Raw genomic sequence first — 12,332 nt, 5'->3', positions numbered from 1 at the left:
ATGCGTAGGGTGTGGTTGGAGAGGAATCGGAGCCATCTAGGAGCCCAAGCCGACAAGGCTGCGGGAGCTGCATTACGAGCACCACGGCTGAGTTTGGAGAAGATGAGTATTTCCAGGTCGAGGAGATTCTGGACTCACGCCAAGAAGGAATGCAGATGGAGTACCTAGTCAAATGGGTAGGGTATGGGCACAAGGACAATACTTGGGAACCCGCTGCGCATTTTGAACAATGTCCTGAGGTTCTGCAGCAGTTCAACCAGAGGAAGGGATTACCCACAGCCTCTTCATTTATCGTCTGTGTGCAGGATCCCGATGCCGCATCCCAGATCTTGATGATGTTGTCGTCTGAGCCCGATGCGACGCGCTGGCCGTTCGGCGAGAACGCAATCGACCAGACCGAGTCGCGATGGCCCTCTAACGTCTGTGTGCAGCGTAATACTCAGCGGGCTGGAAACATTGATGACCTTGAAGAAGTACATCTTGGTATCATTCTCAAGTCGGCTGCTATCCTGTGACCCGTGTCAGCACCCTACATTCCTGGCACACCCCCTTCAATCACATACCACCGACAGAACCTCAAGCACGCCACTAGGGCTGGGGATGCTATCCGCTTCCGATGGCCTCTCTCGAGGCGGGTTGAGTGACTTGGTGCAGGTGTGAATTGGAACCCTGAACTTGTTGGCTACTTCCAGCCCACGAGACTGGTCCACCTTGATTCTGAAGTCAACGTCACCAAACTTGGCCAAGTTCAAGTCCGCAGAAATGCAAACTGATAAGCGCCGTTTGCCTTTTGCCTCGGTTTGAAAGGTTGCGCTCTGCTCCCACGCACGCCACAATTCAGTATACACCTCAAACAAGCTCCGCCGATCGACACCCTCCATATCCGATCTGGACCGTGACAACATGGAAAGGGTCAGGCCACTCATTTGCTGGATCTCCGCCCTCGCATCTGGGATCTCCTCCTCAAGGTCGGACCGCATCCACGCAAGGACCTGCTTATCATCCGAACAATCACACTTTGGCTGCCAGCGCTCATCGGGGTTCCAGGAGGTTTCGTCCCTTCTTTCGTCCAGCGTTCTGAACAAGTCAATTCAATTCAATTCAGGCCTAGAATTGAATTGAATTGAGATTACAAGGGTTAGATTGAATTGAATTGAGATTGACTTGAATACAGTCAATCCTATTCAAGTTGCTAGAATACAAGTGACGCCCTGCCATCGCGATTTCCAGTCAAGCAACCACCCCGCTTCAAGACACCCGTTTTGACAGCCAATACTTCAAACAAACAGGTATTTCAATTGTCTGGTCCATCAATCGACACCTCTGTGTCGATATCGTCAACTTCGATTGGCTGAATACTCTCTCAACCTCACAAGAAGTGGCCTGTATTGAGAGGATATCGAATGCCATTTTTGCCAGCTTTGACAACGAAGTCTGGTGCCTGCGCCACCATTCCAGAGGATCCTCCACAGGTAATAACGACATAGAAAAGTATTCAGAAAGCTCATCCTTTAGGAGGAGATCCTCAGGCTTGTCGTAGAAGTCTTCATCGATGAGGTAATTCGGTCGAGTCCGAACAGTCTGCTGGGGGGCCAGAGAGCCCTGCTTGTTGTAATCTTCGTCAAAGAACTTCTTGAAGCCTTGAATTACACGCTGAGCGTGTTCTTCGGAGAGGTCCTTCACGCTTCGAGCTCGCCGTAGAGTAGAAAACGCGTCGCCGCCGGCGTGTGGTAAGTTTGTGAACGAGCCAAAAGACTGACTAACCGACTGGCTAGGCGTCAGGCTCAACGCCGACGACGAATCGTCAGAAAAGCGGTCATCAAGGTCGGTCATCTTAATGATGTTGGTGCTGGGCCTATGCAAAATTTTGGCAAGAAACCCGGAATTTTGACCAGGGGTTAAATAAGTGGGTTCCCTTACTCATACACAAGTCTATTCAATTTAATTCAAGTTGACTGGCTGGCCAGCTTGAATTGAGAACGCCTTAACTTGAATTGAATTGACTTGACTTGACTTTGACTTGAAAAACTTGAATTGTTTGGAACGCTGTTGGGGCCCTAGAAGTAGACCGTTCGAGGCACCGAATTCGTACTTGATGGAGATTTCCGGGCGCGAGGCGAGGTACGTTTTTGAGCCGATGGACAAGAGTCCGAGGGCAACCCCATCACATGGTGGATGATCTGATAGAGAACGGTATTTTTGGTTATGTAACGGTCTCAAGGTAGTATTTTTGCATCTAGCTAGGCCACTCTACGAGTACATTTAACTTGAAGAAGAAAAGGAAAAGAGAAAGAGAAGGTTTGACAACATGAACCTCTAATATGGCTGGGCGTGTTGGCAAGTGTTCTGGAGTAGTGGTCTGTGCGTTCTGGGAATAGCTTCATCAGGGCCGAGTGTTGCCGAGGTCCATGCCAGGGCTCAGCCCGTTACAATTGATGGTGCCCGCTGTGAGGACTCGGAGACACAAACAAAAACATACTGTAAAATCCACAAATAAGTACTGTATTTCAACACAAACTGTCACCTAGGGAGCCCGTCAGAGCCAAGCCGCGTGAAATAACCACAGCGGCGAGTGAGCTCTGGCTCATTGACAGGCCGCGTTCCATCTTCGCTCTCCGCCCAGATATGCTGTGCTTCGACACATACTGTAAAGTGAGATAAGAAGCCTTGTATCGAAAAAGTCCGGTCTCGGGCAAGCCGATGCGAATCACCGCGGAGGAGTTCCAAACGAACTTGGCAGCCCTTGCAACTGACACCACGCTCGAGTTTGGCATTCTCCAAACTGTAGCACGGATATGCCGTCGCTGCCATAAGGCGTTGTTCTGGCTGCTCTCTGCGGATTCTTAGATTTCGAGTTGCGTCTTGGCTGATGGCTTTAGCGGCAAGAAGCATTTGTGTGGCGTTCTCTTCAAGTATTAAATACTTCGGTCGTCTGGCCGGTATATCCATCATGTTATAGGTGCCAGGCACGGTCTGCAAAGTTGGCCCCGATAGGTGCAGGAGCCGACTTAGAGATATATATATAAGTTTGGCGAAAGTAGATGGAGGGAGGACACGATAGTGGGCTGAAGACTGGAGGCAGTCGAAGCAACATCTCTCAGCGGTAAAGAGGAATAAGAAACCTCCAAAACCACCACAGGTTAAGCATTTATCCGTTATAAGAGGCCGGTAAAGGTCGACAATGGTAAAGCAGTGAGCAAGCCCGGCGCGCAATAAACCTCGCAGGCCCTCCAGGCCATACTTAGAGACCAGTTGATATTCGTAAAGTCCGGTTGATAGGACGCGAGCTTGCCGGTTGATTTGACGGAAGTAGAAGAAAGAACGAATGTCGAGGTTACGGAGTACTAGAAACATAAGTTCCACAGGGAGATGATTAAAGATCCCGAGTTTAGCGGTCGGCAATGTCCCGAAGGCGGCCTGAAGAGATGTCTGGACCAACTGCATGTCGTGTGGGCGCGAACGGACGACAACGAGGTCAAAGTCGCGTCGGTGATACGAACATACTCGGATTATCGCGTCAGCATCTCGGATATCTGTTGGTATGCTGTTCATTTTTGCCAGTGGACAAGTTGGTATAATTCATGTGTTGTGGCGGGGCAGTCGTGTATCAGTTGAGGGCTGCAGGTCGCCTGGAGGTTTGACGAAGCTTGCCTAACTTGTCATCACGTGATACATCACGTGCTGCTGAGACTGTGGACCATGGTTTTTCGTACGCGACGACTGAAGCTAGGTAGTCTTATGCCCGGGTCCCAAAGTTTGCGTGACATTGGGATAATGTGACTGGCCGCCATGGCCTTGAGGTCAGGCATCGGCGCTCCTGATGGGTACCCAGTCAAGCGGTGGACAAAATAAAGTGTCCCGGCGGTTGCACCGTGACCATCGTTGATCCACTGATGGAGCTTGGCACGTGCAGAGCACGGGCCAATGCGACTAGGAAGATTTTGCATCTCGCTGCCGCGAGCCCTGTTTGTAGCTCTTTGAGCTACGTCTTGACAATAGAGCCTGCCCGTACCCGACGGAATAGAGCCCAGACTGTAGCTTAGCTGAATACTGTTGTCATTAATCTGTCAAACTGTGTTACCCGTGACAATAAGTGCTGTATTCCAACAAAAACAATCAAGATAAGATCTGTCAAATCAGGTATGGGGTCCCAAAAAGGTGTCAATTCTGTTGTTGTACGAGGGTGGGTTGCCCAGGTGGCTCGAAAAGGCCGGACCCAGTAGCCCAGGTCCTACTGCCAAGATATTAATTCCTTGACAGTGGGCCGGTTGACTATTTTGACAAGATCAACCCAGTCGTTGCTTTGGCGCCCCAATAGAAGGTTCTGGAATAGTGGTCTGTGCGTGTGTTCCAGGAATAGCTTCATCAAGGCCGAGGGTTGCCGAGGTGTGACGATCCCCTGTCCAGAACCTCTGAAAGGGATACCGGTTGAAGGCGAACTTCTAGATAATGGATCGGTGCAGCTAAACAGTGCACAACAAGATGTCTCAATGTAAACACTCAGGATACCGTGAACACAAGCTGTGATTTGTTACAATCCAGGGTTTACTGTGGAGCAGGGAAGACGTGTCACGGCTTGGTGAAGGACAGGATTACACAGGATGAAGGGTTGGGGTTGAATGCAAACCGTTGTCGACGCCGCCGGCAATGAACAAGACATACCCGCCGCCGAGGTCTCCTACGCGGTGTTCCGTCGTGAGATCTCCCAGCGACTCGACGATCTTCGGTATCACACCTCCTACGATACCGTCCTTTCCGACCAGACCGAGCGACTCTTATCCCTCGCCGAGCAATATGTCTCCCACGAGGGTCCGAGCATTCCGTTCCAAGCTATCCGCGAGCACGACAAGGATGAGACCCCGATTGCATTCAAGGGTGTGCTCCACGAAGACAAGTGGATCGAGTTGGTCAAGGAACACCCTCACTAAAAGTAGCAGGGATTCAAGCTGCGTACTTTGATGGCCTATATTATAAGCGAATAAATCCGGGAGCTGTACTACTACTTGACCTTGCTTAACAGTAAGGTTTAGATTATCCACGACTGGGTCTCCGCGTTATACTTTAAGGGGGCCGTATAAGATATAATAACCGATAAACACGTCGAGGCTTTAAAAAATACGTTAGCGTTTAAAGACGAAGAAATTAATAATTTAAAGGATAAAATTAAGTAATGCGATATCCGAGTTACGGAACTCGAGGATAATTTAGAGAAGGTCAAGGACCGCTTTACTAGGGCTAAAATCGAGATATTCGATATATATAGTAGTAACTACGAAGCTTACAAGGCATATGTCTTTTCGTTAATTAAAATTAAAAGTTAACCCGAAAAAATAAAGAACGTAATAAAACTAAAACTATATTACATTTTTTTAAAACTAGGGGACTTTATTCGGAATTTAATTATTTTTTACGATCTTTACTTTTTCCGTAAAACTATTTCCGTACCTCGCTTACTTTTATTACGGAAAAACACCGCTCTATAATATATTTTATTTATAAGAAAAATATTATCGAAAAGGGTAAGAAAAGTATTAAATTATTAAGTCCCTTAGTATTTACAAACGAAAAGAATAGTAAAGATTGTTTTTCATTCGAAATATAACGCTATTAAATCATTAATAAAGTAAAAAATTAATTATAATTTATTACAGTTAACCTAACAACAAGCTGCGCCACATGTAGGGCGTAAAACGTCCCTAACTAATTATTAAGGAAGTTAAGGAATAAATTAGTTAGGCGGACAAAAGTATTATAGTACTAAAGCTCACGAATAGTCTATAGGATATAAAATATTAAGGGTAATTAAAGGTAAAGTACGACGAGTACGTTGCAGGATATAATGTGCTAAAAGTAATTAGGGCCGTAGTAAGGCGAGTACTTTAAGATCCTAAAGTCTATATATACGGAGGAACTAGCTGGTGTAAATAGATAGTTCCGCAGTATGCAATATTAAGCCTTAGTTATAATGTTACGACTACTGTGATTAAAACAAGCGATTTATTATGTACTATTTAGCTATACCAAACTAAGATTATTTAAAAATGCTTTTAACTAGTGTCCCTTTTAGAGATTCTGGATAGGGGTTCGTCACATAATTATTTCGTTAACAATCGTACTTTATTCGCTTATATTAAAAGTTATATTTGCGATAAAATTTCTAAAGCTTTAATTTTTTATTTACGTAATGAAAATTTTATTTAAATTAATTATTCTAATCGATTAATAAAATATATATATGTTAACGTGTAGGTACTATTAAGTGCCTTATTTACTGCCCTATAGATTGGTATTACAGTGGGCAGTATTACTATAAACAGTAACGGAACTTTCTAACTTGGATCCCTTTAAAGGCTTACAGAGCTACTATAGCTTGAAGCTTAGTTAATAAATACTAGAACCTTCTAAAGTAGCTGCAAGCTTACGTGCTTAGTTGCCACAAGGGTGTAATTTATAGGGCACCCTTGCTACTAAAGGTTCGATAAATTTCCGTAGGTTTCTACTAGACTTACTTAAGCCCACTAAATACCCTAAAGTGGTATAGGGGCTTCCAGGGCCTACAGGACCTACAGTAAGCCTACGAAGGCCTATATATAACCTCTTCTCTTTTCTGTAGAATAGTTTTTTTCTTTCTTTCCTTAAGGCTAAAGTGTAAGGTAAAAGTCAAGGGCAAAAGCCAAGTCAAAAGGCAATAAAAGCAATTTTTATTCCTTATACCTCACTGTATTACAGTGCTTTACTTTCCTTCGGCACTGCCGTCGTATCCTCCCGCTTTTGCTTGCGCACTGCTGTATTTTGCAGCAACCCTGTATAGGTTCTATATTATAGGCCTATTAGAGCTTACTAGCTATCAATATAATATAAGTATAACGATTATAATTTTAAAGAAAGAATATTAGCTGACGTTAACGATGTAAAACTCGAGAAGCCTATTAAATTCTTTATTTTTAAAAATATTTTTATATATTTAACTAAAGAGATCGGTTATTATAAATTAAAATAGAAATAAAAGGTCCGTTATTTTTTTAGATTCGTTATAAAAGGCTTTAACAGCTTAATATATTAATCCCGCCGTTATTTCTAAGAATTTTATTTAGTTAAACGCCGAGATCACTTTAATTGAGGAATTTATTAACGTTTAGAATACAAAGAAAGAAAATAACGCTGGTAATAGCTAAAGTCGCTATAAAGGTCGGCGTAATAACTCCGGTAATAATAGGTTTACTTCCTTTAGTGGCTAATTAGGGAGCCGTAGTCCTAAGGCTAACTAAAAGCTTTTTAAAAAAAAAGGTAAGTAAGCGCTACGAGGCCGGAAAATACTTGCTTTACGGCGAAAAAAATTAATTTAGTAAAAACTGTATTAAGGTACCTGATAAGAAGAAGTTTAAGGACAATAATAAGGAGCGCGAGGCTCGTATCGCTAACCTATAGAAGACCTGGGGTAAGGATAATAAGGATGAGTAGGAGAAGACTTCCACTCAGAAGGCTTCCAAGTCCAAGTCCAAACCCCCCTCCAATAAAGAGAAGCTGAACCAGAGCGACGACTCCTCCAAGGAGGAAAACTAAACCCCCTGGATAATATGGACTCCCATCCAGGGGATGTGGCAACAATGACGATAGTAGGAAAGAAAACGACTCCCGACTTATTGGAGGAGCGCTTGGGAGGAAAACCCTTTATGATACCTATTTCCATAGGTATTAATGAGACTTCTTTTCATATTACTAACGGTCTTGTGGACACGGGAGCAAATGGAGACGTTTATTAGCGTGTCCTATGCGAAGAAGTTGCGGAAAAGTATGATATCGGAAAGGCTGGAGGATTGCAAACCCCGGCCTATCGGAGGGTTTGACGGAAAGCCTTCACATATTATTAATGTAGCGTTAAGAGGGGACCTGAGGGTACAGGGTCGTACATTCTCCCGGCAACCGATGCTGGTCATTGACGCCAAGCACGATGTTATTCTGGGGAAGAAGTTCTTTGAGCAATACGATGTGCTGATTGACTCTTCGCGGCGAAGGCTCTTGTTCCCCGATAGTATGCCGCCAAGGCAGAGTTATCGGTCTAAGGACAGAAAGAAGTGGAAAAAGGAGCTGGATGCGCAGGTCGCAGCAGTTGAGGCATGACTGGAGAAAGAAGACCGGCGTAGAAGGAATGATGTGCTGATCAAAGAACGCATCAAGGAATTGGAAAAGCAGCTGGGAAGGCCGCGGGAGGCCGCCCCGCAGGCGATATCCATTCCTGAGCCAAAGCCGGACTGCTCAACAGAGGAAGCCAGCAAGATGCAGCGGGTTCTGAGGGGAGAGACGTGGTCTCTGCCGGATAAGAAGAGGAAAGGGGGTTTCTTCGAGGAAGGGAGGCCCGAGAAGTGGGAGGAAAATGACAGGGCAGTGATTGGCGAAGTAGCATATAACATGATGGTTAAGACGGAGCGATGGGAAGCGGGATTCTTGACGCTGGATGAGTTGGATGCTGTTATCGAGTATAAGAGGATCGAGGAGGATAAGAAGGTTAATGGGCTAGAAAAGGACGACGAGAAACTACGGGAAATGGTGTTGAGAGAGCTACCAAAGTGTTACTACAAATATCTCGACGTCTTCAGCAAAACTGAGTCCGACGGACTGCCCCCATTCCGCCATAATACTAATCACAAGATCGAGTTACTGCCGCAAGAGAAACCTAAGAATATCGGCTACAGCCCGCTATACAAGATATCGGCAGAAGAGCTGGACGCTAGCAGGGAATACGTCATCAAGATGCTGCAGAAGGGATGGATTATACCGAGTGGTGAACCGTGGGCTTCAGCTATCCTATTTGTGCGAAAGGCAAATAGATCGCTGAGGTTTTGCGTGGACTACCGTAAGCTAAACGCGAAGACGATCAAAGATTGCTACCCGCTACCGTTGATTGATGAGACGATGGGGAGAATTTCGAAGGCGAAGATCTTTCCAAAGATTGATATCCGTTAGGCATTTAACCGAGTGAGGATGGATCCCGAGAGCGAGGCGTTGACGGCCTTCCGCACGAGACAAGGAGCATTCAAGTACAAAGTGTTACCGTTTGGCCTGTATAACGGCCCGGCCACCTTGCAGAGATTTATTAACCGAACGTTGCAAGATTATATCGACGATTTCTGCAGCGCTTATACCCACGATATCCTAATCTATTCGGATAGCGAGACGTAACACCGTGAGCATGTCCTCAAGGTGTTGAATCGGCTGCGGGCCGCGGGGCTACAGGCCGATATCGAGAAGTGCGAGTTTTACACCATAATCACGGAGTACTTGGGGTTCGTGATTACAACTTCTGGGATCAAGGTAAACCCAAAGAAGACCGAGGCGGTGCGAAACTGGGAGAGGCCTACTAACGTGAAGGGAGTGCAGTCTTTCCTTGGGTTTTGCAACTTCTACCGCCGTTTTATTAGGGAACATAGACGAATCGCCCGTCCATTGACGCTATTGACCAGAAAAGACACTGAGTGGGATTGGTCGCCCGATTGCGAGGCAGCCTTCGAAGAGCTTAAGCGCCGGATGCTGAGTACTCCGGTGTTGAAGCACTTCTCCCACCACAAGCCGACGAGACTAGAGACCGACTCGTCGCAGGGAGTAATAGCGGGTATACTCTCTCAATTCCAGGAGAAGGACCAAGATTGGCATCCAATGGGCTATTGGTCGCAGACTCTGAGGGGCGCGGAGCATAACTACCACATTCACGACAAGGAGTCGATGGCCGTCGTCAAGGCGATTCAGTTCTGGTCGGCGGAACTAAGGGGTTTGCAGCATAAAGACCCCTTTCTTATTATATCCGACCACGAGGCGTTAAAGTACTTCAGTACCAAGAAAATCCTGAACATCAGACAGGCAGCATGGGCCGAGGAGCTCTCAGGCTATAACTTCCACATCACTTTCCGCCCGGGGAGCGACAATGCGGCTGCCGACGCTTTGTCAAGGAAGCTGGAAGACACGACAACACAGAAGCCAAGAGGGACGCCTACCGCACAATGCAGATGTTCGCACCGGTGACGCCAGAGCAGCTCAGTTAGTGGCAGACGGGTCAGAGAGACGATGAGGCACTGGGCTTGATCTTGGTTATTAATGTAGAATTATCTCGGGGTCAGATACCTCCGTCTCGGCAACAAGGACGATATCGACGAGGCTATTGTTCTGATGCGCGAAGTCATCAAAAACACGGACACCTCCGACGACCTTCCAGGCCGTCATAACAATCTGGCCGCATTGTTAGGTGATCGATATTCCGGGGAAGGTGATCGCGAGGACTTAGCGGAAGCAGGGCAACTGGCAACCCGTGCGCTTGGACAATGGTTGTACGACCTCCAACCGACAGCGCCAAGAAACCGACGAAGCCATTGAGTTACTGGAGGCTGCAATCAACACAAGCCCAGAATCGAGTCCCCAGACGGCAACCCTCCTCTACAATCTTGCGCGTGTTCACCTTTTTAGGTTCCATCGTCTCCGCGATGGAAAAAGTCTTCGGCAGGCACAAGACCTGTTCTTCACCGCCTTGACGCAAAGGTGGGCTCTTGTCCACGTCCGAATCCTAGCTGGGAGGGAGTTTCTGTCGCTGCCAGGCGTGTTCGACAGCCGCGATCGCGATCGTGCGGAGGCTGCAGTTGAAACTTATGCCAAGCTCGTACCAGTATCGATCTCATACTCTCTCAATACCCAGGACAAGCAGCGCATTCTTAGTCAAGCTCTCGGCATCGGCTCAGATTCGGCAGCGTCTGCTCTCCATTTCGATAAAAGCGCATCCTATGCCATGACCCTACTCGAGACGGGTCGAGCGGTACCGTCAAGCTCACTCCTCAATCTACGCGGAGGTGACATTTCCAGTTTGAGCGAGTCTACTCCTGAGCTGGTAGAACAATTCACCAAAAGCCGCGCTTTTCTTGACGAAAACAGTGCCATGGCGCGCGCTTTGAGGGCAGTGGAAGATATCGAAAATCACAGGTACCGTGTCGGGCTTAGGTGTCAATATGCCCGCCGGATCTACGAGGACAAGCTGACCAGAGCGATTGAGTCGATTCGCAAGAAGCCAATGTTTGAGGGCTTCATGAGCCATGCAACCGAGACTGATATGCTGCATGCGGCAAAGGATGGACCAATTGTTGCACTAAATGTTACCTCGCACCGCTGCAATGCATTGGTGATTCAGGCGGACAAAGTATCTAGTCTTGAACTGCCCAACCTCGATATCCAATCCATCCAAGCCCGCAGCTCAGATCCACAGTCGGTCGAGACGCTCAGCTGGCTCTGGGACACCATCGTCCTACCTGTGTTGGACTACCTCGGCTACCATGGCCCCCCCGTTGGCACTGGCAACTTAGGCTCCATGCCACACATTTGGTGGATTCCCACCGGCTCAGTGATCGGATTTCCCTTGCACGCTGCGGGCCATCATCTCCGCCGCAATTCCGAGACACCCCTTGACAGGGTTGTGTCCTCGTACAGCCTGTGCGTCAACGTTCTCATCCGTACCAGACAACAGCGTCGTGACCACCTAGCTGGCACACTGCGGTCGCAAAAGGCCCTCATAGTTTCCGCACCGAGGCCACCGGGTCAGCAGGCACTCCACCACGCCGAAGATGAGGCCAAGGTAGTTTGTCAGGTGTACCACTCTCATGACTTCCCGCGATACCACGGCGTTCATGATATAGTCAAGAGACTCAAGTCATGCTGCATCTTACACTTTATAGGACATGGTAAAACCGACAAGCAAAATCCCTTCGGAAGCGCTCTAATCCTCGACAACGGCGACGAGCTGGTCATTAACGAGCTGGTCGAGACCGCGCTCAACTCCAACCCTCCGTTCCTGGCCTACTTGTCCGCTTGCGGTACAGGCCGTGTAGGGAATGAGACTGCGACGGATGAGCTACATCTCGCTGCCGCATTCCAAGTTGCCGGGTTTCGACATATCATCGCCACGCTCTGGGACGTCGATGACCAGTTATGTGTCTACATGGCCAAGAATGTGTATACATCTCTGGAAACAACAGAGCTGGACGATGTCTCGGTTAGAACTGCGCTTCACGGTGCGGTCGTTGCTTTGAGAGATGAGTGGGTCCAGCAAGAGGAGGAAGCCGGACGTGGAGGGACGAGGGGAGATAGGAACCTTGAATGTGCCAGGGGTCATCGCGAGAGAAGGCATTGTGGGTTCCATATGTACACTTTGGTGCTTGAAGCTGTGCACGAAAGGCGTTCATGACATTGGGGCGATGTGTATTCCCATTCATACCTATGATCTATTGTTATCTAGAAAGGCGTTTTATGTGTTTCGAACAGCAGACAGATTACAGCAGCCATAGCCACAGCTTTGAGCC

At 47.5% G+C, this 12,332-nt stretch overlaps 2 protein-coding genes across 2 annotated transcripts; one reads left to right on the top strand and one right to left on the bottom strand.

Annotated features, from left to right (window-relative positions):
* Nucleotides 1-2,520: 2,520 nt before the first annotated feature.
* QC763_0087810 (uncharacterized protein) lies at nt 2,521-3,552 on the bottom strand (the record flags this gene model as incomplete). The annotated part of the gene is made up of 1 exon (XM_062906219.1): nt 2,521-3,552. One exon carries the CDS (start codon nt 3,550-3,552, stop codon nt 2,521-2,523), a length of 1,032 nt encoding a protein of 343 aa, XP_062764579.1.
* A 6,761-nt stretch (nt 3,553-10,313) lies between these two features.
* QC763_0087800 (uncharacterized protein) lies at nt 10,314-12,217 on the top strand (the record flags this gene model as incomplete). Its single annotated transcript, XM_062906218.1, has 2 exons — nt 10,314-10,319; nt 10,340-12,217. 2 exons carry the CDS (start codon nt 10,314-10,316, stop codon nt 12,215-12,217), a joined length of 1,884 nt encoding a protein of 627 aa, XP_062764578.1.
* Between the last annotated feature and the right edge of the window lie 115 nt (nt 12,218-12,332).

This window comes from Podospora pseudopauciseta, assembly GCF_035222475.1.
Source record: "Podospora pseudopauciseta strain CBS 411.78 chromosome 5 map unlocalized CBS411.78m_5.2, whole genome shotgun sequence".
Lineage (NCBI taxonomy): Eukaryota > Fungi > Ascomycota > Sordariomycetes > Sordariales > Podosporaceae > Podospora > Podospora pseudopauciseta.
Note: the sequence above shows the minus strand (reverse complement) of the source record. Positions and strands in the feature narration are given on the sequence as shown.